We start from the raw sequence: 26816 nt of genomic DNA, 5'->3' as shown, positions 1-26816 counted from the left end.
ATCCCTTCAGACCAAATCAACAAGCAGCAAACTAACAAAAGCAATAGCAAAATGGAAATTTAATGAACATCTATTTTAACACGAATCCACAAGCTATATGAAAAACAAAGAGAGTGAGAGGCCCACAAAAATCATATGAAAATAGATGAAAAAGCAGGAGTTCCCAAAACTGGAGTTCATAAAAATGATTAAAAGGTATATAGAAAATAAGACTCCTGACAGCAAAGCGCTGGTAGACCACTGAAGTGGTCACCATCAGATAAGCAGTACTTAAAGCTTCCATCTTTAAGAGGGAGGAGAAAGCCAAGCTCCACTCTTGCTTTGGATCTGAAAAAACAGCTGTCAAGAAGACTTTACTGAGAGAAAAAAAGCTGCTGGTGTTCTCACAGCAATGGACTGACCGCTTCAGCGTCCAGACCTCAACATCAGTGAATGCACTTAGACTGTGAGAAGAAGAAAATGTGACTACCTTCTAAGACTGAACTTGGAAGGTGTGGAAAAACACACCTGCAGATTTCTTTAAAAACTGAAAGCAAGTCTCCTGAAAAGATCAGAAGCCTTGATAAAGGCATAGAGTGGACACAGTAAATACTGAAAAATTCAAAGGGTGGTCTCTGACCTTTGCACAGTGCTGTACTGTACTACTGAATATTATTAGAATTGATTAAAATTAATTCTAGGAATAATATTGATGCATTTTTGTTCAATTGCCTGCTGTTCAGTAGTGGAGTTGAATGAATTGCTTTGTGGATTTGCTTTGTGGAATGATGTCTTTGTTCTGCGCTGTAATTGGGTCTCGGGTGGGAGGGGGCGTGGCCGAGTGTGGCCATATGAATAGGAGGTGTGATATTGAGAGCTCAGGTGTGTGAGTGAGTGAGAGAGAGAGAGAGAGAGAGAGAGAGAGAGAGAGAGAGAGAGAGAGAGAGAGACAGGGACGAGAGGCAGAGGGCAACAACAAAGAGAGAGAGCGAGCGAGAGAGCTCCGCTCTTCAGTGTGTGTGCTCGGAGCTGTGGGGGCTGTGTGGTGGTCTAACATACACTCACGCACACACACAGGCAGGATGTAGCAGCATCCACAGGCTGCAGCTGATGCTCAGCATCCGTCACATTCCTCCACTCTACTCTCTCGCTCCCTCCTTCGCTCCGAGACGGAGATCAGCTGAGATCGACACACTCGGCATAACGGAAAGCAAAAGGACAGAGGAACAGAGGAAAGGAAAAGAGCACAGGAGAGAGGGAGATTTACACGGCTTTTCCTAGGCTGTGCACTCGTCTATCTGCAGGACCTTGTTCTGTCGTTATTTCCCCTTTTTTCGGTTGGAGGTTGAGTCTCAGTAGAGAGGTATTAATGCTCTCTCTCTCTCTCTGCCGCTGTTTCACAGGCGTGGTGCAGGCCAAGAGGAGTCCCAAAGTGGTGGTGAGTTCAATCCCTCTGTTACTATACGCTCTCTCTTCTCCTCATCCCTCCTTTCTGTTCTCTTCTCCTCTTTTCTCTTCATTGCTTTTGTCTTTTTTTCTCTCTGTTGGTCTCTTTTCTCATCTGTTCTGTTCTTTTTTGTCCTATCCTCTTCTTATTTCTTTTCCTCGTCATTTCAGTATCTTTTTTCTTTTTATCTCTGGTTTCTTTTCTCTTCTTATCTTTACTCTTTTCTTCATGTCTCTCTTGTCCTTTTGTCTTTCCTTGTGTTTTAAAGACTTTCTCTTCTACTTTTTGGCTTTTCATATTTTTATCGGTTTCCCTTTTTCTACTTTTCTCTTCTTTCTTGTCTTTACATCTCTTTTTACTTGTTTCTCTTCTCATCCCTTTCCTCTCTTTTCTCTACTTCTTCTTCCCCAATTTCCCCCCTTGTTTCTTCACGTCTTCTCTTTTTGGCTTTTCTTCTTTCTTTTATAGGTTTCTGCTTCACTTGTCTACTCATCTCTTTTTCCTCACCCTTTTTTTCTGATCCATTTTTTCCCATTCTCCTCTCATCTCTTTTTCTCTTCTCTTTTCATCTCTGTTTTTTTTTTCTCTTTTCAGTTTCCCGTGGTTTCATTGGTCTGTCTACTTTTCTCTTTTTGGCTTCACATCTTTGTTGGTGTCTCTTCTCTGCATTGATTTCTCTTCTCTTCTCTGTTCATCTCTACTGAGTTATATTTGAGTGTGTGGTGCATGTATTGTGAGACTCCTCTGCTCCCTCTTTCACACTCACGCATGAAAGAATAAAAAACAGTCCCACAGACTGAAAGCAACTGCTCTATAATAACTTATTATTATAGATTATATTATAAATTACACAGAAAAGTTGATCGAACACTTCTCCTGTATGCAGTGACCAGCAACTGCTGACTACTAAAATGTTAAGAAAACACAGACAGTCACAAAACCACAGGACACTTTCAAGATTGTGCTCTTTCTGCCAAGAAGCACTGAAAGTGCAGGTGCTAAATCCTGCTTGCATTCGCAAACGACCACGCGTGTTCCTGCTGTTGTTAAACAGGAGGTCTGCGTAAGGTTTAATTCATTAGCTACATTAGCCTCATAGCTTCAGGTCAAGTTTAAAATAGATTTGACACCAAACGTTTCATTTAAGCTGTCACCTTTTTCTGGACACAACAGCATCCTCAGCCTCTGTTGCCACTTTGACTCACCTGTGCAGATCCATATATGGCCTCGAATTACAGGTTCATTGAGGCACGGAGGAGCCAAGGTGATGAGATTTAGATTTGCGGTCCAGGTAGAGGTCAATAATTGTGCATTTGGTTTGCAGGACAGTGTAGAGTTTTGATGGTTAGGGATCATCGGAGTGATTTTAGAGAGGGCGAGAAGATGAGCAGATAATCAGTTGAAAGTGTCCAAAAAAGCGAATAGAATTGCTGAACGGCTAAACAGAACTAAGTTAATAGAATAACAGAGCATAGCTGGATTAAGAGTTGAAGTACTAAAATATCTCAACGTAGAATGAAACTGCAAAAGGTTTATTGATATTAGTAAGATTTCAGTCAGTTTCAACAGGGACTGAGAGAGAGAGAGAGAGAGAGAGAGAGAGAGAGAGAGAGAGAGAGAAAGAAAATGATCAGATGTTATGTTGCTTTCTGACCACAGAGATTGCTAAGGGCAGGCATTTGTGTTTGAGGGTCATGGTGGGGCAATGGCCTTTCCAGTGAGCCGTCACTTGGCGTCAGCCTCAGCTGTGGGTGTGTGTGTGTGTGTGTGTGTGTGTGGGTCTGAGCCTCTGTGGAGACGGAACACTAAATGTAATTTCAGTTTGAAGTTTCAGTGCCTTTGAACAGGATGTCAAAATAGAATCATAATAATGAAGAATATTTGGCAATTTTGTATTACTTTGGCGATTGTAGCACAACAGCAGTCAGTTACTTTGGCAACAGCTTAGCACAGTAGTGATTGGTTGCCTTGGTGACGTTGTGACAGCAATTGGTTACTTTCGTAGTATCATAGTAGTGATTGGTTGCCTTGGTGACGTTGTGACAGCAATTGGTTACTTTCGTAGTATCATAGTAGTGATTGGTTGCCTTGGTGATGTTGTGACAGCAATTGGTTACTTTCGTAGTATCATAGTAGTGATTGGTTGCCTTGGTGATGTTGTGACTGTAATTGGTTACTTTCGTAGTATCATAGTAGTGATTGGTTGCCTTGGTGATGTTGTGACAGCAATTGGTTACTTTCGTAGTATCATAGTAGTGATTGGTTGCCTTGGTGACGTTGTGACTGTAATTGGTTACTTTCGTAGTATCATAGTAGTGATTGGTTGCCTTGGTGACGTTGTGACAGCAATTGGTTACTTTCGTAGTATCATAGTAGTGATTGGTTGCCTTGGTGACGTTGTGACAGCAATTGGTTACTTTCGTAGTATCATAGTAGTGATTGGTTGCCTTGGTGACGTTGTGACTGCAATTGGTTACTTTCGTAGTATCATAGTTGCTCATCATCATGGTTGCTTTTGTGATATTGTAACACAAAGTATTGGTTGCTTTGGATATATTGTAGCACAAAATGATTGGTTGCTTTGGTGACATTGTAGCATTAAGTGATTTGTTGCTCAGGTAATATTATTGCCATTTTGATTGGTTGATATTATAGCAAAAAGTGATTGCTGTAGTGATAGTGTGATGGTGACGTAAAGCATTAGATATCTTGGCCATATTGTAGCGCTTTAGTAATATTGTAACAAAGTGATTGGCTGCTTTGGTGATAGCAGCACAAGAATTTGGTTGCTGTGGTAATATTGTAGCGTGTTGCGGTTGGTTCATTTGGTGGTATTGTGGTACAAAGCAATTGGTTACTGCCAGTGTTATAGCGTTTAACATTTGGTTGCTTGGTGATACTGCAGAAGAGCATTTGATTGCTTTGGTGCTGTTGGCCATGTACCATTTGGTTCCTTTGGTGATATTGTAGCACATAGTGATTGATTGCTTTGGAAATGAACTGAATTCACAGAAATTCAGCAGAGGTAGAGAGGAAGAGGGAGAAAGTGTCTCAATGTATCTGTAAAGAACTGAATGCCATTTGTGTGGGTTTCAAAGCAACAAGCGCACACACTTGCCTGCACACCTACTTGTGCATGGCCTTGTGCATTGTATTTCCTCTTTCACCCCCACCTTCCTCCTCTCTCTGTCCTTCTCCTTCACCTTTCCTTTTTTTGTCTCTCCATCCTCTTTTCATCTCCCTCTATCTCCTCTATCTTGTCTCCATCTCCGGCCTCTAAGCCCTCCCCTCATCTATCTCTCCCTCTCTCCCTCCCTCTCTTTAAGTCATTCGTCCTCTCACTCGTTTTTTTTCCCCTTTGGCTTTTAGTATTCACACCAGTCCAACTCTCAGCCCGTTCCTTCCTGCTCTTGCTCTCACTCTGTCTGGCTTTCTGGGTCGGTTCAAAAGAGCCTTATTGAAATGGGTGCTGAGTAGAATGTGCAGTGCAAAGCAACTCTCTTTCTTTCTCTCTCGCTCTTTCTTTCTCTCTCTGTCTCTCTCTCTCTCCTTCTCTCCCTCTCTCTCCTTCTCTCCCTCTCTCTCTCTCTCTCTCTCTCTCTCTCTCTCTCTCCTTCTCTCCCTCTCTCTCTCTCTCCTTCTCTCCCTCTCTCTCTCTCTCTCTCTCTCTCTTTCTCTCTCTCTCTCCTTCTCTCCCTCTCTCTCTCTCCTTCTCTCCCTCTCTCTCTCTTTCTCTCTCTCTCTCCTTCTCTCCCTCTCTCTCTCTCCTTCTCTCCCTCTCTCTCTCTCACTCTCTCTCTCTCCCTCTCTTGTTGTCTCTTTGGGTCATTTGACAATGTACTATTAGAGTGTCCATTTGCATAGAATTGCATCAATATAATACAGACAGGAGCTGGCTTGTGTTTTTCAATATGCTCTCTCTCTCTCTCTCTCTCTCTCTCTCTATCTTGTTCTCCCACTATTTTCTCTCTCTCCACCCCCTACACTTCTCATCTTTGTATTTCTCTTTTGGTCTTTCTCCCTCTCTCCCTCTCTCTCTCTCTGTCTCTCTCTCTCTTTGCCTCTTCACTCCTCTTTCCATCTTTCCATCTCTGTTTCTTCTTTACTGTTGCTCTCTTCCACCACCGGTTTCTTTCATTGCTCTCTCTCTCTCTCTCTCTCTCTCTCTCTCTCTCTCTCTGTATTTCAGCAATTGGAGAGGAAGGACAGTCAAGGCAGTTCTCAGCATAGTGTGTGTAGTCACCGCAGCACCCACACTGATTCTCCTGCCCGTGCAGTGCCCGCTGTACCCAGCGAGACACTGGCGGCTCCGCCCCCGGTGCCCCCACCCCCCACCCAACCCCTCCCCAGTCTGCCCCCACTGGAGCCGCCCACCAATGGAACCCTCCAGAAGAAGCCTGACCCCTTCAAGATTTGGGCACAGTCCAGGAGCATGTACGAGAGCCGAAGTGAGTAGCCCTCCATTTCTAATAAACACACTTCAGGCGTGGTATTAGAACAGTCCAGCAGGTGCTGCTTCATATGGTTCCCACACCTTATTGCACTGAGTTTTGGGTTTGTGGTAATAAGTCCTGGGAATACTTATTTATACAGTATTATATTATCATTATCTGACATGCTTGAAATTCCCATTGACAAAATTCCATGTTTCTGCTTATTAATCTTTCACCTTCACAGTAGCATAAAAATACTTTTATACATAATTGCCTCAATCCAAATGTATAAATGTCATGACCATGGCTGATATTCTGCTATGATGCAATGATAAATAAAGCTAAATCAGCTACAGTACTGGTGTGGGACACAATTGCATCCACCCTTAAATATTTAGTATTAGCCTATTAGGTGAATGACCTGAATAGCCCACCCAATTCTTGTTTTTCTCAATCAGTTTGACAGTGAGAGTATTTGTGCTTTTCTTGACCATAATTTTGTCTGTACTAATTCATGTTTGTCTGCATTAGAGAGAAATATAAGCCATGCAGCTCAAATCACTTTAAAAATCGTAATAATCTTACTGAACCCTTTTGGATTAATTTTATTATCTTTCGTGTATATACATGTGCATTGACTTGCTGTATTATCAGCTAAGAATACATGTATTTGACTGGAGCTCTATATCAGCAGATATTTAGCAGTACTGCTGTACTTGGATCAGGATCAGGGCAAAAAAAAAAAAAATCCCTAATCTTTTTGTGTCTGAAAAACTTTCCAAGAAGTTGTTGCCTTGGAGACTGCTGTTGGAACTGTTTTCTGCTATTGGCAGTGGTCTATTAGAGCTCTGAACCAAGGTAAAAACAAGATCAGTTGGAAACGTATTCCTCTTCTCATGGTCTTTGAGATCTGACAGCTTTTTCCTCTTTTGGCCAGAGGACAAGCACAGTCTTTGTCTTAGGGTATTCGTTAGTGAAGCGCAGCATCACAGGTGAACTGGACCAGTCAGCCTCATATAGTTCAGATCAGCAGGAAGAAGTGGGAGTCTGATCAAAAATCACCCTGGAGGTTCAGACTGTGTTCTATTTTCACTCTACAGCAAAACAAAGAGAAAGAGTTGACAATTTTAGGATCAATCACATTCTTAAAATAATTACAGCCTGTTAAAATACTGTTTGTTCTGAAATGCAAGCAGGCAAGAGCCCTGAGACTTCATTTTCTCATGAGGACCAAAATACCAGGTCTTGCCCCATTGAAGTCTAATAACTTTGATCGGTAGCTCATTTCAATTTTAGATATTACATTTTAGAAATGCCAACTGCATTATGGCTAAAGGTCAGTGTCTAGATACTTATTCATGAAGCATTTATGGGCAATATATGTATGTAACTAAGATGGGAATGAACAGAGGAGGACATACAGATATAGTGTGGTTTGTCTGGAGGGACATCCTACACTGAATGGCAGTCTGTGACTCAGTATGTGCTTTCGAATGTCTGTAGTTTATGATTATGTGGGCAGTTAAAGTTTACTAAAGAATCAGACTAGCATGAGAATATGTAGTGCAAAGAAACTATGACGTTAAATAGCTCATATTATTGTTTTTAAAGCAAACGATTGATGTAATACACTAGTACTGCTCAAATTTGAACACGTGCCATTCTCCTGGTCTACAGACTCCATTTAGGGAAACAAAGCTGTTGCCACTGTTTTGAATAATTTCTTTTGTGATGCCACACAAAAAACAATGCATTTATACACACACTATAAACAATTCACTCGTCCATCCAAATCATTGAATTCAGGTGTTCCGATCACTTCCATGGCCACAGGTGTATAAAGCCGAGCCCCTAGGCCTGCAGACTGCTTCTACAGACATTAGTGAAAGAATGGGTCGCTCTCAGGAGCTCAGTGAATTCCAGCGTGGTGCCGTGATCGGACGCCACCTGTGCAGCAAGTCCAGTCGTGAAATTTCCTCACTACTAAATATTCCACAGTCAACTGTCAGTGGGATTATAAAGTGGAAGCGATTGGGAACGACAGCAACTCAGCCACCAAGTGGTCGGCCACGTAAAATGACAGAGCGGGGTCAGCAGATGCTGAGGGGCATAGTGCGCCGGTCACCAACTTTCTGCAGGGTCAATCACTACAGACCTCCAACCTTCATGTGGTCTTCAGATCAGCTCAAGAACAGCGTAGAGAGCTTCATGGAATGGGTTTCCGTGGCCAAGCAGCTGCATCCAAGCCTTACATCACCAAGCACAATGCAAAGTGTGGAATGCAGTGGTGTAAAGTGCCGCCACTGGACTCTAGAGCAGTGGAGACGAGTTCTCTGGAGTGACCAATCAATCTTCTCCGTCTAGCAATCCGATGGACGAGTCTGGGTTTGGTGGTTGCCAGGAGAACGGTACATGTCTGACTGCATTGTATGAAGTTTTTTTTTTTTTAAAGTAGATCTGACGAGCTACGTTTTACAGTACACACTCTGGCAATGGCCTAGCGACACCTTACCACCCACTTAGGATACAGCTATGTTAATATTGTTAACATAGCCCTATGTTAATACATGGCTATGTTAATATTGTTCTCTTAGAGAGATATGAGTAATGTAATGCAGTAATTCCTATTAGGTCAGTAACTGTAATGTGATTATAGAATTTATACTGTAATGCATTACCAACACTGTCATCCACAAATATGATATGTCTGCATTAAAGTAGTTAATCCCTTACATGGTCATGGGCCTGCCTGTGGGCCCAAAGTTTTATTACACAATATTATAACTTAAGAGCAGTTTATCCTGTTTGCATTGAAGTCCCTGTAGTTACTGAATAGTTAGCCTTAGTGTGTAATAAGCCTGGGATTTTAAGGCATTAAATATCAGCCTGTTTTATTTTAAAGTATGAAGAGTGGTTGGAAAATTGTTGAATTTTTTAGTACATAAACCCACACAAACCTTATAAGTGGAGCTCAGGGGTGAAAAGCAAAATGTCCCTCTAACAGTATACATACAGGGGGACTATATTTTATTACTTTATGTGCCAAGTGTGTCTGTGCAGCAGGTAGAAATGCTCCTGGTTTTTTCATAGAAGATGTGTAGGTGTCACTTGTAGTAAATGTGCTCCTGATGTGGTGATCTTTGCACTTCTTGACACATGTCGTGTAGGCAGATGGAGCTGACGCTGATTTATGTGAGCGTTTTTCATTTTTAGCCTTCCAAACAGGACACTCAGTTGCATCAGGACTAAAGGGCTGATTTGAGTGGCTTTGTCTGAGAATGTCCATTCGTGTTTGTGTCTGTACATGTACGTACGTACGTGTGTGTGTGTGTGTGTGTGTGTGTGTGTGTGTGTGTGTGTGTGTGTGTGTTAGGGAACTTGCGGTGTTTTATTTTTTTAAATATAGAATCTCCAAGTGCAAGTCTGACTAACACACTAATGAGGTTTCATAACTGCAAGGGCTTAGTGTGAATCAGAGAGAACTGCCCAAAGAGATTCTCTCTCTCTCTCTCTCTCTCTCTCTCTCTCTCTCTCCTCTCTCTCTCTCTCTCTCTCTCTCTCTCTCTCTCTCTCTCCTCTCTCTCTCTCTCCTCTCTCTCTCTCTCTCTCTCTCTCTCTCTCTCTCACTCTCTCCTCTCTCTCTCTCTCTCTCTCTCTCTCTCTCTCTCCTCTCTCTTACTCTCTTACTCTCTCTCCTCACTCTCACTCTCTCTCTCTCTCTCTCTCTCTCTCTCCTCTCTCTCTCTCTCTCTCTCTCTCTCTCTCTCTCTCCTCACTCTCTCTCTCTTCTCTCTCTCTTCTCATTCTCTCTCTCTCTCTTCTCTCTCTCTGTCTTCTCTTTCTCCTCTCTCTCTCTCTCTCTCCTCTCTCTCTCTCTCTCTCTCTCTCTCCCACCTCTCTCTCTCTCTCTCTCTCCCCTCTCTCTCTCTCTCCTCTGTCTCGTCCGTCTCTCTCTCTCTCTCTCTCTCTCCTCTGTCTCTCTCTCTCTCTCTCGCCTCTCTCTCTCTCTCTCTCTCTCTCTCTCTCTACTCTCTCTCTCTCTCTCTCTCTCTCTCTCTCTCTCTCCTCTCTCTCTCTCTCCTCTCTCTCTCTCTCTCTCTCTCTCTCTCTCTCTCTCCTCTCTCTCTCTCTCTCTCTCTCTCTCTCTCGCATCTGACTCTCTCCTCTCTCTCTCTCTCTCTCTCTCTCTCTCTCTTCCCCTCTCTCTCCCCCTCTCTCTCCCCCTCTCTCTCCCCCTCTCTGCTCTCACTGAGTTATACATTATGTATGACCCTTTCACATACTCCCACACACTGCTAGAAAAGATATGAGGAGGAAAGCTTAACTCACAAAATGTGATGAAATCTGCTATCTTATCAGTTCCTATTCACCGCAATAGTATTTTGTATTTCTGGTTAGAAATAATGCAGAACAGGATTTAGACTGCTGCTCATTCCATTATATAATCCCTCTCATGCCAACCATATGTTCGCACTCTCAAGTTTGCTTCTGTGTGTAAGTGACTAAGAAGTGGCCCTTATGTCGGACTTCCTCCTTGTAATAAAAATGGAAAGGTATATGTGGAAAGACCCGCTTTAAAAGGACACATCCTACAATGTAGTTTTGTTTTAGATTTTTCTGAGGTGCACTTTCGTAGCAAAGTTGTCATTTATTTATACATGATCGTTCTCTGACCCCTTTGGCTTTTAGCATTAAACTGTGTCCAGTTTAGTTTCCCTATATAGATTCTATGAACTAGGGGTGAATTATCTCTTTGAAACAATGTTTACATCAAGAAATATGTTTTCCATGATATGGGCTTAATCTGTAAGAGGGAACCCTAGGTGCCCTGTAGGCCTCCGGTGAAGGTCTTAAAAATTCTGTTAAAAATATGAAAATTTGTAATTTTACTTCATGTTTATTTACTATAGCCATCATGCTTGCTGTATTTAAATTCTAATAATAATAATTAATTCTAATAATAATATTCTTGTTTTAATTGTATATTTTGGTTGGAAACAGAAGGTTTAAGTTCTTGAAATGCCACACAGTAAATTATTATCTAGTTAGCTCTTCCAGGAGCTGAACTGAAGGCCTAACTTGTCAGAATAAACTAACAAAATCTGGAAGTGACAGTGAAATCATTTTGATTTACATTAGATTTACTTTAGTTAGAACCAATTCTGGGGCGGCACGGTGGCGTGGTGGGTAGCACTGTCGCCTCACAGCAAGGAGGGTCTGGGTTCGATTCCACGACCGGGGTCCTCTCTGTGTGGAGTTTGCATGTTCTGTCTGTGTGGGTTTCCTCTGGGTTCTCTGGTTTCCTCCCACAGTCCAAAGACATGCAGTCAGTCCAATTGGACATGCTACATTGCCCCTGGGTGAGTGACTGTCTGTGTCTGTCTGTCTGCCCTGTGATGGACTGACGACCTGTCCAGGGTGTGTCCTGCCTTCCGCCCGATGACCGCTGGGATCGGCTCCAGCACCCCCCCACGACCCTAAGGGAGAAGCGGCTTGGAAAATTGATGGATGGATGGAACCAATTCTTTAAAAAAAAATCACTCTAGGCCTTCTTGAAGTTCTGTGTCTGTTATAAGCTTCAAAAAGAAGAGACGACCATGTCTAATCTGCACCTTGTCCACTCCTGTCTTTTTCACTTAGGGCCGTTTCGTTTAATATTGATAATTGATTATTTTCCAAAGCTCTATTTTAAGTCTTAATAGTATTTTGAAGCCTGAAAACAATGAAAGGCTCATTCAGACATGATATACAAACTTATCAGTCATCAAGATATGACGATAAAAACAATATATAAACCAGAATCTACTTTTTGAGGACATTGCATTTTTTCTGGGCCTTTATGTTCAACATCCAACACCTTAAAGCTGTGAACAAATTAGTAATATAAAGAAAATGAGTTGAGCCCCCCCCCCAATCTTCTCATATTTCTCTTAGCTAGCCAGAGAATAGCTAACTGCCTTGCTGCTTTGGGCTGTTGTGAGTGAACGGCTAGACTTCTTCCCCAGTTAGTGAGTAAAAGGTGTTGCCACCCAATACACTGAAGTCGTGTTCAGGCCATTGCTGTTTGTACTTGATTGAGTGAATCGCCATTAGCTTAGCGCTAACGTCCTACTAGAATCTATTATTGGTTGAGTTTGACATTTCTGGCCCAAACTAAAGGCCTAGATCTAACGGTCATGGTTCACTGGGACATTGTGCTTTAAATGTGGCACTGAAGTCTTCTATTCATGAAAGTTTAAATTGTGCACTCAACTGTCCCTGAAGCTCATCTTCAGCTCTGGATTTGTATAGTAGTTTTTTTTTACAAAGAGAGTAGGTCAGCTTAAGTTCACTGTATGCATGTATGTGTGCGAGTGTGTGTGCTGGATGCCAGATTGTTCACTAATAGCAGCATTTGGTGCCTCCCATGTGCCCACTGATGCTGCCAGGACCCAGTCAGGTCTGCTAAACGATCCGCAAGGAGCGGCTAGGGCAGCTAAACGATTCACGCTGGGTTCCGGGCTGTGGCCAGACCTTTTCAAACAAGCTGTGAGCTGCTCCCAGCTATGGCCAGGACAGTTAAACGATCCGTGCTGAGTTACCTGCCGAGGCCATTTTGTCATTCATCCGTGTGAAAGCTTCATGCCTTTCTGCTCTTGTCCTGACCGGCTCTGGAGCGACAAGGGCCGAGTGGGCCGGGGGAGAGGGGGCGAGAGGGCAAGGCAGGGCTAACGAGCTATGGGACATGTGACCCATCTGCTAAGTCTCTGCAACTTGCATTCATTCACCCATGCCTCTCTCACTCAGTGCTGTTTCAGTAGGGCTATTATAATTATTGATCCTTTCCAATAACGTCTGATCAGATTACATATTTTGTTGTTTTTTCAAGTGAAACTGAGCATGCAGTATAGAGAGCTGACATAAATATGGCTTTTTGTTTTGATAATTTTCTGTTTATTTCCGTTATTGTTCCATTATTTTTTAACATATTCATAAATATAAATTTTATATATATATATATGAAATGTGCCATAACCTTTACACAGGCCACATTGTGGTGATGGTGATGTTTAGTGCCTCTAATTCACACATAGTTATTATGTGAAATGCTTATGAATACATGATTGAAGCCCAATTGCACATTGTTTACATCTCAACCACTGACTTATGCAAAAATTTTGAAATGTCCCCTTTGAACCTTGATAATTATTATCATTTTACTTAGTTTAGTGTCAAATCTCCCTCCTCGCCACCATTCTTTCACTTTGTAATGTGTTTGGAGCCAGCCTACAATTCACCTTTGAGTCTTGTGCACTCCCTATCTATCTCTGATCAACAGAGAGAGAGTAAGAGAGAAAAAGTGAGATAGAGATAGAGAGAGAGAGAGGGAGAGACACACAGAGAGAGAGAGAGGAAGAGAGAGAGAGAGGGGGGTAAGAGACAGAGGGAGAGAGACCGAGAGAGACCGAGAGAGACCGAGAGAGACCGAGAGAGACCGAGAGAGACAGAGAGAGACAGAGAGAGAGGGAGAGACACAGAGAGAGAGAGAGAGAGAGAGAGAGAGAGAGAGATGGTCCATTCTCATGTGTGATTTGCCTGGCTGGTTAACAGATTGCCACAAAATTGCTTTTGTCCATCCAGCACTGCTGGAAAATCCATAAGGACTTTGCATATACATGCATGTAAGATGTATGTATGTCTGCATGCCTGAAAAACAGCCTCCCAAATCTTTTAATCTTTCAATCTCTTAATCTCACTCCTGTACATAGAGGCAGAGGTGTAGCCAAGAGGGGGCCAGGGGTGGCCAGTTCCACCCTAGAATTAACCATGGCCACCCTTCTGGCCACTCCATTTACGGAAAGTGAGGTACTCTGCCACCATCGGTCAACTATCATCAGTAAAGCATTAATTATGCTTCATGTTGAAAATCTGCCATCATAATTAGAGCATCTTGCTGTGATAGCCTAAATTACTCAGAAAACGATGAGTGAGGTGAGGGAATGTGCACTAGGTCCCTTCAGCAGTGCTGCTCTGTGAGCGGAATTATGAAGTAGGGTATCTGATGTTGAGATGCAACTATCAAAAAGTTTGTTTACCATAATCATTTATCACTCTTACAAATTTCTTGTTGCAGTCGAATACATGCATGTGTCATGTGTCACCCTACACCGTGCTGTCTGTTTAGCCTTCTGATCATTATACTCCTGTATGTGCTGTCTTGATTGCAGTCTCATTCATACGTTCTATGGCTTTTTTTAAAAAGTTAATATTATGCACTGAAAAAGTGATGCTTTTAATTTACTTTATTTAAATACTTAATTTCCTCATGAATTTGTAAAATGTTACATTCAGTTTATTTTCAGAAATAATTGTATTGATGTAATATTTTGTTCATGTGGAAATGATCGGCACTGTAATGGTGTTTAGAACTCAGAACACACAAAATTAAAAAAAAAGAGAAGCGAGATTTATTACGGGTAAATCCAGGGTCATGGTCATAGCAGTCCAGGGTCATATAGCCAACACGGACAGAACGGGAATTATACATGATAAACGGAAACAGACAAATACTACGCTTCAAACAATACAATGCCACGGCACCAGAATCTCAAAAATCAAACATACAGCATAATAGAAACATCACATCAACACATCATAGAAACAAAGACCATCGAACACAAGGGGCAGACACAGGGCTTAAGTACAAACAGTGATAATGACAGAAAACAATCAGGGGCGGAGTCAAGAAAACAAGGGGGCATGACAAAGAACTCAAAACAAGGCAGCACGGGGACGACTGGGAAGTAAACACAAGCACATGGATGTCTGGGAGGGGCCAATCGTGACAGTTTCTCTTTGTTCGCTTGGGCGATGTGGCAAAAATATAATATTGTAGTACTTCAAGAAACTTTCACGATACACAGTATGTCACAATATTTATTTTTTCAGATGTTTGATCAGTTAGAAAAGAGAGAAAAAAACAGTAATGCTACATTAAAAATGCCATCAAAAACTGAATGCAGTGATTTTCATTCAATAATTGTTATAAATGTTGCACTAAAACGGCACTAACTTCGCTGTCTTTGTAATGAAACGTGCCGTTGTACAAGTAGTGACAACATCCACAAAATGTTCAGAAAAACGTATTGTGACATAACTCACTGGCCACTTTATTAGGTATTAGGTTGTTTAGTTGCTTATTAACACAAATAGCTCATCAGCCAATCACATGGCTGTACCTCACTGCATTTAGGCCTGTAGAGGTGGTCAAGACGACTTGCTGAAGTGCAGACCGAGCATCAGAACAGGGAAGAAAGGGGATTTAAGGGGCTTTGAACGTGGCGTGGTTGTTGGTGCCAGACGGGCTGGTCTGAGTATTTCAGAAACTGCTGATCTACTGGGATTTTCATGCACAACCATCTCTAGGGTTTACAGAGAACGGTCCGAAAAAGAGGAAATATCCAGTGAGCGGTCAGTTGTGTGGATGAAAATGTCCTGTTGATGTGAGAGGTCAGAGGAGAACGGGCAGACTGGTTCCAGATGATAGAAAGGCAGCAGGAACTCAAATAACCAACCAGAATCTCTGAGGAACGTTTCCAGCACCTTGTTGAAAGTCTGCCGCGAAGAATTAAGACAGTTGTATGTTTAAGACATGTATATGTATGTATGTATATGTATATGTATATATATATATATAGATAGCAAAAAGAAAAGCTTTCTTTTCTCCAGCTTCCATTTTCTATTGTTTCCATTGTCTATTGCTTCTATGTCTCTCTTTCACTCTCTCTCTCTTTCTGACCTTGTTTTCTGATCTCTAGAGAGATGGAGATGTATGCATTCTGTGAGCGTATGTGAGCACAGGAGCAAAAAATAGATGTTAAAGAAACAGAGACTGTGTATGAAAGCCTGAGTGGGTGGCTGCCTGTACTGTGTGCATATTTGCATGTATGATAACACTGATAACAAACAGTAGAAGCCAGTAGGCACCCAAACATTTACTGTAAACATAGGACCACATCTTCTCGCAACCCACTCAAACTGCATCTTCTTTAAGGTTGCATAGACCCTTTAGGACTTACGAACTATGAAGATGAGTAAAACTTCACCATGTAGCTGAACACTGTGGGCCGCACAAGCGTTCTGACTCCTCTGCGTGTGCACGCAAGCATATGGACACTACAGATGATCTTTGGACGCAGATGATCTTTGTGATTTCTGTTGTTTTGCTTTATAAATAACTGTTAATCTAGAATTTTCAAACTGAAGATATACGTTTATAACATGTAACAGAAATTATGACCATCATCTGGGGTCCATATTTCTACATGATGTGTTTTGTTTTCATTTTTAATAGTTATACAGTCAAACTTTACCCTAAGGCAAGCTGAGAATTCTGCACCACCTTAGTGAAGATCTGGATGCAGTTTGAGTGGGTTTAGTGTTCTGGGGGATGTAATTTCAGAAAGCACCTGGGTGACTACTGTAGCCTTGTAGCTCCAGCACTAAACTAATGTAGCACAATTTGGACAACAAACATGTCTTGGATGATCTAGTACTTCTGGCATAAGTCACACAATATAATTGGGTATATGTGATTTATTGCTATTGCCTTTTACTGTTGCGATTAAAGGAGGTTTGGTGAAAAACTTGAATAGGTGACACTATGACATGAGCCAAATTAGCCTTGTAGCCCCAGAACTAAAGGAGCAAACTTCACATACTACATGTACATACTGTGGCTGATTAGCACTTCTCACTGTCAGTTTTATTAGGCTTAGATTAAGATGGCAGGGATATTAGTCATCATTTTCAGTACATAAAGATGGAAAGCTGCTGTTGAGCTGAACTTTGTGAATTCCTTGTCCTCAGTTTGTTTGTCTTTGCTGCATTTTCTATCTTTAAGATTATTGGTTTATTAACTCTTTATCAATGTGTGTTTTAGTGCCAGACTCTCAAGAGCAAGACATCTTCCTCTGGAGAAAAGACACTGGATTCGGCTTCAGAATCCTTGGTGGGAACGAACCTGGAGAACCGGTGAGAATTAAGTGAACTTTCTTGGACTGTAGAAGTGGTTTCGTTTTTTTCATATATGTTTCATGTTTTTGGGGTTTTGTTACATGAATTTTAGCTCAGGTTTATTCTTAGCTTGACTGGAGCAACACTGAACCCAGTAACCAGCAAAGAGGCAGCATGAACACCACTCCAATGCCAACTGTCGTCTTAGAGATGGGATGGATAACAGCAGTGTCCTGTAGTTGCATCCAATTTTATGGCAAGCAGAAGATAAACCCAGGATGCCAGTCCATTGTAACTCTCCATAATTCAGCGATAATGTCAGAGGAGAGGGTGGATCTGCTCCTGATAACGTCTGGGCTTGTTCAAGATGTTCCTATTGTGCACATAAACAACAACATGCACCATCACATCTGCTATATTTTTATGATTTCGAGGCTTGGTTTGGTTTTATAGGTTTTATAGTACAGCTTATGAAAAGGAAAGAGGAGCTTCAGGGCCAAATTTTAGATTAATGACTCAGTTTATGTGTGCAACCTGTTTGTGATGATCTTGTAACGATTTATGGAGGAATTAACTGGTGAGTTGAATTAAGCACCATGACTGCACCATAAAACTGCAGCGAGGAACGTACTCAAACATCTGGCTGAGAAAGTGCTCGAACTGAGCGGAACTTGTTCAGTCCCCTTAAATTTCATCAAAGGAACCGCAACTGAGCTCAGCGTTTCACTAGCTAGCGAGTTTCGTTGCACGGAGTGTATGCTGAGTGCAGTATGATGAGTGAAACATCCTGAAGCATCCTCTCTTCTCCCATCCTGTCCTCTCCCTCTCTTTCCCTCCGCCTCCTCATCCTCTTCTGTCCCTCTCTTGTTCACGCTTGCTGTCTCAAATAACATTTTGGACTTATGCTGTCCTCTCAGAAAAGGATTAAAATTCATCACAAACATAAAAATCCTCTCTTCCATGGCTTTCAAGATTATCCGCTGAAAGTTTGATCATCCCACTTTTCTCATCCAGAGAAGCCAAAAGCAATCAAACCATGTGTTTTTTGATGACACAGTTAGGTCTGAGATCCATGTGTATGACATATATGTAGCTTATGGAACCTAAAAGCTCTCATAACCTCTCAAAACTCTAAGCTTATTATTCAGTTATTAGTCTCAAGATTTGTTTTTTAGGATATTTTAGGGAAAAAATTACTCACTAAGTGCTACCAAACTACTACATAAGATATGTATTTACAAAAATAAGGAATTAAACTATGGACCTGCTCATAATTGGTTAAAAACAGACATTAAACAATGTATTTTTTGCAGATCTACATTGGGCACATAGTGAAGTACGGGGCAGCGGATGAGGACGGACGTCTGCGCTCTGGGGACGAGCTGATCTGTGTAGACGGAACGGCCGTGGTGGGGAAGTCTCACCAGCTGGTGGTGCAGCTCATGCAGCAGGCGGCCAAACAGGGCCACGTCAACCTCACAGTCCGCCGCAAGACCGGCTATGGAGGTACACTGACAATCATGCATGTGCATGCACTACCTTAAAGATTCAGTTTAGTTAAGCTTGTTTTAGTTTAGAAGTTTGGAAACAAAAGGAAAAGCCACGTGTAGGTGATGTAGTGTAATAAAATAGACTGGATGCATGAGAGTTCAATGTGTAGTTGCAGTGGTGGACCATGATAGAGAGCTAGGCCTTCAGTTTGGGCAATACATGTCGGAGGACTTAAAACCTTTCTCTTCAGCAGAACTTATAACCTGTGATCTTCCTATGGAGAGTAAAGTTGTTTTATACTAGTTCTTTGATTTCATAGAAATGCTTCTACTGTGTAGCACTTTGATATTTGCTTAAAATGTAAAGTGCATTACAAATAAAATTCATTATTATTATTATTATTATTATTAAATCAAAAATGAAAGGGAAAAAAAACACCTCTACAATAATAATTTCTACCAGCACCCTTAAGGGATATCCAGTAATATGTTAGCATTAAGCTAATGCTGATTCACTTGAACCTTTTTTAAGAAGTTTTAGAATAAACAGACACTTGAAACTTGTAAAAGATGTTCTGTATTTTTATTTGACGCATGTAACAGACATTAGCATGTATCTTACCTTGCATGTAGCAGTTTTACAGTGATTCCCTCAGTAAAAAGTCTTCACTGAGAGCTGCTGCTGCTGTTTTCATTTTAAAAACTGACTGAAACCTGGATAGAGCACAGTTTATATACACTGTCATTGACATGCCTGGGACTTTCAGGAGGCCTAGACTGATGAAATTGGTCACCCACTGTGAGTAAAATGGTATTAGTTGACTCTACAGTCATATTATAATTGTGCTAGTAGTTAATCTACTAGTTACTAGTTACTAGTAGTTAATCTAACATGTGAATCCTTCTATTCATCTCCTGAAGGCCTAACCAATGGGAGAGCTCTCTTGGATGAATCTCCCTAAATATCACAGAGAAACAAATTCTGATAGGACAGTTTTTCACTAGGTGTTTTAAACTTAAGGGGCAAATCAAATTTTAAAAATGTCTACGTAATTCAGTCAATCTGGTGTAAACAAAGTTATTCAGAGTGAGCTGATGGTTTGTTGTAGAGAAAGTTGCAGATTTCTTTGCAGTGTTGGTGATAGGAACCAGGGGTTGTGATGTCTGCAACACAAATATATCCATTTTATTTACTATCCATTTTTCTGTCTTATGTTAATAAAGGTAAAACAGTGATAAATCAATAGGTATGTTTTACTGTGGGGACTATTTTGCCCTGAAATGCCATGTGTGTACTGCCATGATCGTGTTTTAAAATCTTCTCAACTGTTGTCTCATTAATATTGTTCAAAATATTTATAACCATTTTATGTAGTAATTCCCTGTGAGGGAGCTTTTATGGCCATTGAACTCTTTGGATGTCTGGTTCCTATCACCACCTTGTGAACAATTCTGGGAATGGGAGGAAACCAAGGTTAGTCAGTGCAAGATGAAGGCGGGAGACGTAGACAAAGAATGGCTTACACAAGAAACAAAAATGAATGAAATTTATACAAATGTAGGAAGGAGCGTTGCATGCAGGTAAAATACATACAGCCTCCTGCATCTAACCAATGAGAAAAACACAAATGCAGAACATACAGACATGCACTCACACTTAAAAACGTACTTGCTTTGACGTAATAGTTCCTGCTGCAAACACCTGCTTCCCTCTCTCCTGACAGTGTGTAAGGGTGAAGGAGACGTCCCCCCATCTCCTGCCTCATCCCACCACAGCAGCACACAGGCTCCATCTCTGACCGAAGAGAAGCGCACGCCTCAGGGCAGCCAGAACTCCCTCAACACAGTCAGCTCAGGCTCGGGTTCCACCAGTGGTATCGGCAGCGGGGGTGGAGGGGGCAGTGGAAGCGCTGTGGTCGCTGTGGCTCCAGCCGCTCTGCAGCCCTATGACGTGGAGATCCAGCGTGGAGAGAACGAAGGCTTCGGCTTTGTCATCGTCTCTTCGGTTTCTCGGCCTGACGCCGGGACAACATTTGGTAAGAGTTTAAACCTTGGGTAGGGCATGTGGGAGGGGAGGGTGTATATTAAAAGTTGTATGAATTACAGTATTGTGCACGTCTTAGGCCCCATGAGAAGGTATTTGACGTAGGAAGATATAAGATGCTTTGACTTCGATTGATATCTTATAGGCAATTTTGGTATAACATTTTCATCAAACACAGACATGAAGGACTGAGAGTCCACATTGAAAATCTGGAATATTTTTCAATGAAATTTGCATAAACTTATGTGGTCCATGCCAGATCAAGCACATAAAGTTATTAAAGTAAAAGGGAGACATACCAAACACTAAGAAATTGTGAAATGTAAACATTCTGCATTTAGCCCAAATTGTGAAAATGATTGAATGGTATAATAAATTTAATTTCAAAACTTTGTATTCAAGTAGAAAGGAATGCAAAGTAAAAGTGTTGTAACTAGTGGTCTCAGACTCCAGCCCTACTGCAGAGAGTACTGAACAAGAGGGAGGTGTCCGGGAGGAGCACTGGGCTGCCCTGATGACAATAGGAGCCAGATTTTTATGAAGAACTTTTTCTTTTATTATTTATCACAAAATTACACTGAGTGCTATATCATTTTCTGCATCACTTACGAACCAAACCCAAGAACTTCAGCAGCGGAGGGCACCTTCTAGAGACATTCTGGACAGTGCTTGTAGGAGAACTATGGATAAATCAACAAGCATCAAACTAACAAAAGCAACAGCAAAGTGGAACAAACCAGTTCTCCTCAAAATAAGACATAACAGCGATATGACAATGAGTGAGAGCCTTTGCGGAGGAGTTGCTACGTAAATGTTGGTGTTGAAAGCTGCATTCACCTTCGGGTTGAGGTTTAATTTGAATTATTGGAAGTGTGAATACATTGTGATGAAGCTTATTTTGTCTCCTCATATACACTAGATATCCAAAAGTATCCACACACCTCTTCTGTTGAATATTAACTACTTTCAGGTGAACTGATTTGCTAACATAAGTGTTCAGTTGTGCGCACACTCAATAGTGTAACCTCTATAGCGTTGCTAGTAGAATGAAATGCTCTGGAGCAGTCTCACATGAGCCTAAGTTCACCATGACCCACTGCCAAGCATTGTCTATAGGGCTATAAAGCCGTCCAGCATTGGGCTGCGGAGTTCTCTGGATTGATAGAGCACCATCCAGTACCTTTAGGCGTTGGAGAGTCTGGTCCCGAACTGATCATTCAACATTAATACCTGACCTCACTGATGCCATTGTTGTTGCAGTTGTCAATTCCTTATGGCAAATGTTTGACAGGCTTGGTTTATTTTTAACATTGTTTAGCATTTTATAAGCAAAAACATACTTCTTAAACATCCATCCATCTTCTAAGCCGCTTCTCCGTCAGGGTCGTGGGGGGGTGCTGGAGCCTATCCCAGCAGTCTTCGGGCGAAAGGCAGGATACACCCTGGACAGGTCGCCAGTCCATCGCAGGGCCTTCTTAAACATATAGTTTAAAAAGTTTTCTTGGCTTGCCTAAGATATCTGCACAATACTGTGTGTGTGTGTGTGTGTGTGTGTGTGTGCGTGTGTGTGTGTGTGTGGACATGCACTGCGTCGTTATCACACATTCACCTCTACCACTTTCTCAGCTAGCGTGCAATTGCTGTTTACCGAGCACAATCTATAGCTGTCTACACTGTTTAGACGTAACAGCAAATGATGAAATAACGTCAATTACATTCGCTCCAGCACTGAAACAGCAGTTTAGAGAGGAAGGGCGAGAGTGCGCGTGTGATATGGCACTGCAATGTCGCCGCAAGGTCTCGTCTGTCAGCCAATGACTTCCACACTTCTGTGGAGAATGATAATGATCTCATCGTGGCACTCTAGAGCGAAGGTAATTGATGAGTGTTTTGAATGGGTCGGAGCAGATGTGGCTGTGTTTGTGCAGTGTCTGCGCTGTGATCTGTGACTGCCAGGTGTGTGTGTGTGAGTGTGTGTGTCTGTCTGTCTTACAGTTAGAGTGCTGCTCTTTGCTTTATAGGTTGTATATGTCTTTGATGTCATACGATGTCACGAGTTTTCACAGCAGATTATGTTCAGTCTTATAACAGTGTCGTGTTTCTTTTACCGGTAATTGTCATGATGTCCCTAAATAGAGTACACAGCAAAAGCTTTTGCATTTTCTGGACATATTATGGAACAAAATCTGTCATGACAACTCATGACAGCATGTGACATCTGCCATGACCCGTTTCTGGCATGGTTATGTCAGTTTTATTTAGCAGGGCTCAAGTAAAATTTCCAATAGGTAAAATCTTAATCTTACTGTACTTTAGATATTTTCATTAGTCCATCCACATGAAATGTTTGCAAAATGTTAAAGGCAGCTGTAGTCACATGGTTTAAAGTATATATATATATATAGATGCATGGTTTTGATCTGATGGTGTTAGTATGTTCTCTGCTTTGAGCTTTACATTGCTCCATGGCTCTTTATCAGCGCTCTGTCTGCTCTGTGATTTAGGTCTGATCTGTCTACTTTTAGCAGATTGTGTCGGAGAGGGGTGTCCAATCCTATCCGCTAAGGGCCAGATTTTCATTCCAAACAAGAAGGAGCACACCTGAGCCCACTTGTGTAATCAGTTGGTCTCAGTCTTCAACAGCCGATCAGGTGTACACCTACTTTGTTGGATTGAAAACCTGAAGCTACACCAGCCCTTTGTGGATAACACTGAACTCCCCTGGTTTAGGATTTTCTATAAATTAAGTCCTGTATTTGAACCAAGCATATCCACTTTTTCTGGTTTGAGGCTTGCCAGTTAGTTGCGGTTGCTTTTGATTGATCCAACTCATCTACAGGCACTACAGCAGTGTTGATAATACAGCCTACACTTAAAAGTGTGATTTGACAATTGCAATTTCAATATCAAAATGATTAATCTCTCTGCCCAAGGACAGACAGAGGAATAGAAAAAGCTTGTAGTACCATCAGTGGTCAGTGCGGTCATGTATTAGAAACATGAGTGTGTGTCTGTCTGAGAGTGAGAGTCTGACCACTACAGAGTCCATCTATCCTCAGATCCTGAGACACGACAGAAACTCAATTACTGCACATCCAGTCATCTGTCTCCCCATTCTCAGTGTGTGTGTGTGTGTGTGAGTGTGTGTGTAATGATGTCTAGAGGAGCAGCTGTTGCATACTGAGAACTTGTATGATTAGAGTTGCCCTGAGCAGTGTGTTTTACATGACAGTGATTTATAGGTCTCCCTCCACACACACAAACCCTACTTTACACATCTGGAGCTCCACCCCCACTTTTGTACACATACACGTCAACCGGCTCTTTGATTAATTGCGGTGAATTAAAGGGATGCCCACGTCTCTACGCTGCTTGGTGGTGAGCACGAAGCTGAATAATGACTCTGCATTGCTTTTCACAGTTCCAGGTCACTTTTCTATCCACTGTCAGCTCAACACCCTTTTCACCTACACATGCTCCGCCCATGGTTGGACAAGATTTACAGAAAGCTGACGCAAATCTCATTTGACCTAATAGTGACTTTTACTAAACTGTGTTATTAACTAATAGCACACTTTGAAGTTGCTTCAGCCATAATAGCATAACTTTAGCTATGCTACAGTAGTGTAACTTCAGCAGTCATACAGTGGTATAACTTCAGTCATGCCACAGCAACTTAACTTCAGCCATGCTACAACAGTGAACTCCAACCCAACTACTGGAACTTCATAATACAGTAGCGTGGCTTCCGTCGTGTTACAGTAATTTGTGTTAATTGCAGTGACATGATTTCAGTAATGCTGCTGCAGTGTAATTTCAGTCATGTTATATTAATGTAACTTCAGCCCAGCCATGCTACAGTAAGTGGTAAAGTAGGTTATGATGTTAATGACCTGAAAACTAGGTCTATCCTAACATTGTGACCTTTCATACATAAACAAAATAAGTGTGACTTAATTTATAAAACACTCATTTTAAATTGAGTTATACGCTACAGTTTCTCATCAGATTCAATACAATTTTTGCCATCCTTCTGTAAAGCTTGTCCATTCTAGCTAAAGTCGCTATGAAAGACTGTATTAATTTGTGGGGGGGAGCATGTACAGGTCAATTGAACAGGATCTGATTTGGGTGGGTAATTTCATCGAATGGTTGGCAGGGCTATAAGAAGGTCTTGCTTGGTTGCTTGGTGAATTAATCCTGTTCTTTCTTTTTTCTCTTCTCCCTCCACTGTTCCCCATGTCTTCCCGAAATCAAAATACACAAACATTGTCTCTCCCGTTTCATTTCCTACTTCTTCCTTTCTCTCTTTGCTCTTTTCTTGTATCTGTCTTCTTTTTTTCCTCTCTGTCACACAAATACCTCCCTACCCACCCCCCACCTATTACATTCACACACTTATGCTCCTGTTGACATGGCAGCTGGAAATGCATGTGTGGCCATGCCCCATAAAATAGGTCGCATCATTGAGGGGAGTCCGGCGGACCGCTGCGGGAAGTTGAAGGTGGGCGACCGAATCCTGGCTGTCAACGGCTGTTCCATCACCAACAAGTCCCACTCGGACATCGTCAACCTCATCAAAGAGGCCGGGAACACGGTCACCTTGCGCATCATCCCAGGAGACGGTGAGTGTGTGAGAATGTACACCACTATTTAAAAGAAGGAAAATAGCAAAATAAAACCAAATTTATTGCAAGTAAATGTAAAAAAGCTGTAGATTCCTTAGTAATTAAGAAAGCTATATAAAGCTATATAACAAAGAGTTTAAATTAAAATTAAAGTAAAATGTACATTCAGTATACCTGGCATGTGAAATGTGATTAAGTGATTCAATCTCTAGGCAGTTTATTCGGCAAGAAATCACTATAAATTCATAATTATGGCACTGAAATTAGCTCCAACATGTGATTTCAAATTTAGATGAAGAACGGAAGCGAATATGAAGTATTTATGATAGAGAAACAAAAGCTACGCTTCTGTTTTCACCTTTTCCTGAAACCAGTGTCACTAGACTCATTTAGTGATTGTGGGCCCCAAGGCAAAGGACAGGAATGGTCATGTGCTTCCCAGGTGCACATTTTTTTCCGGGTTCCCAGGTGATGCGAATTGTATCTTGGCTAATGGAATCACCTTGTCGATATAGCTAATCGAATATTATAAGAATAAGTTTACATATTTACATATATTATTATGGAGTTGTCTTTGCAGATTTGTGGCATAACATAAAAAATGTGGAATAGTCCCTTTTAACCATGGGGAGTGAAAATAACTGCTAAAATAACTATTTTTAAAATGTGTATAGGTTGTTTATCAACAAAACATACAGTATATTTAATTTTGATTTGCATGGGATCTTCATGGGTTCATGGGGTCCACCTGCCTTTGCCTAATGAAACGGGTGCTATGAATAAATTCATACCAGTAGAGCAGTAGAGTATAATATGAACTGTTGTTTATCCTCACTTTTCTGTGATACAGCTGTAGCGGTGGTCTTCAGGTGGAACTTGTCGTAGCCTTTAGCTGGCTGCAGTAGTCTTTCTGTCTTTCCTTCTATGGACTAAACAGATTAAAATCAAATGTAAGAAGCAGGTTCTGCACTGCTCCCTGGTGGAATATGGAGTTCGGACAACTCATGGTCCTTTTAATTTATAACATTACAGAGACGCTAAATTGATCAAATAAATTGATACATTTTGATTTACTATTCAGTTTTGTTTTTTTGTTTTTTTTCATTACAAATATTGAAAAAAATCTGACTCACCCGTCATTTTGTAACTTCCTGCTCTTTCCCAATCAACTTGAAATATCAAACATAACATCTTAATATACCTTCTGGTGTCTGGCTTATAGTATTTCAGTCTACATTGTATGTGTTATTTCTAAATATAATAACAGCTACTTTATGCTTTAGTGGCTCAAGCAATACAGTGAGCAGTATTGTAGTGCATGTGTGTGTATGAATGTGTATTTTTGTGTCTTATGGCTGAATAAGCAGCAAAAAGGAACTGTGTGCAGTGTAAATGTGTGTGTTTGTGCCCAAGGACTTGTGTGTGAGGCTCCCAAGAGATGTGCATGAGGGAGAATGCAAACGTGTGTGTGTGAGCGACTGTCTGCATCAGCGTGTTTGTGTGTTGAGTGTGACCAAAGTCTGTTATTCAGATGTGTTGTTTTATTCATGAGCTTGCTGTGTTTAAGACAGGGCCTGCTTTTGACCTCCCAGCGACCTGTATTCATCACCATAACAACAACTGTCATTACCATAACAATGCATCACTATAACAACAAACAGCTGCATTATGGTGACTGTTGCTTGTTGCCATGACAACATAAAGCAATGGAACTGATCAAAGAAGCCATTACACTTGGCAGCTAAGATTTGTCAGCAGATGACATTGTCAGACAGCAGACAAAACTGAGCTAATTGTTGG

General features: G+C 41.4%; 1 protein-coding gene across 7 annotated transcripts in view; it reads left to right on the top strand.

The window, feature by feature from the left end:
* The window catches only part of LOC108412246 (membrane-associated guanylate kinase, WW and PDZ domain-containing protein 1-like), a 220101-nt gene that overhangs the window by 173701 nt on the left and 19584 nt on the right, over nucleotides 1-26816 (top strand). For 6 of the 7 annotated variants that reach the window (XM_017684182.2, XM_037536225.1, XM_017684180.2 and 3 more), the window contains 6 exons: nucleotides 1383-1417; nucleotides 5616-5874; nucleotides 16781-16872; nucleotides 18168-18360; nucleotides 20069-20380; nucleotides 24810-25013. In XM_017684182.2, coding sequence (XP_017539671.2) covers nucleotides 1383-1417; nucleotides 5616-5874; nucleotides 16781-16872; nucleotides 18168-18360; nucleotides 20069-20380; nucleotides 24810-25013 — 1095 coding nt within the window. The remainder of the gene's footprint in view (nucleotides 1-1382; nucleotides 1418-5615; nucleotides 5875-16780; nucleotides 16873-18167; nucleotides 18361-20068; nucleotides 20381-24809; nucleotides 25014-26816) is intronic. The other variant, XM_037536227.1, reaches the window with a different exon arrangement.

The sequence above is a fragment of the Pygocentrus nattereri genome, chromosome 29 (genome assembly GCF_015220715.1).
Source record: "Pygocentrus nattereri isolate fPygNat1 chromosome 29, fPygNat1.pri, whole genome shotgun sequence".
Taxonomy (NCBI): domain Eukaryota; kingdom Metazoa; phylum Chordata; class Actinopteri; order Characiformes; family Serrasalmidae; genus Pygocentrus; species Pygocentrus nattereri.
This window is presented reverse-complemented; position numbering and strand designations above follow the sequence as displayed.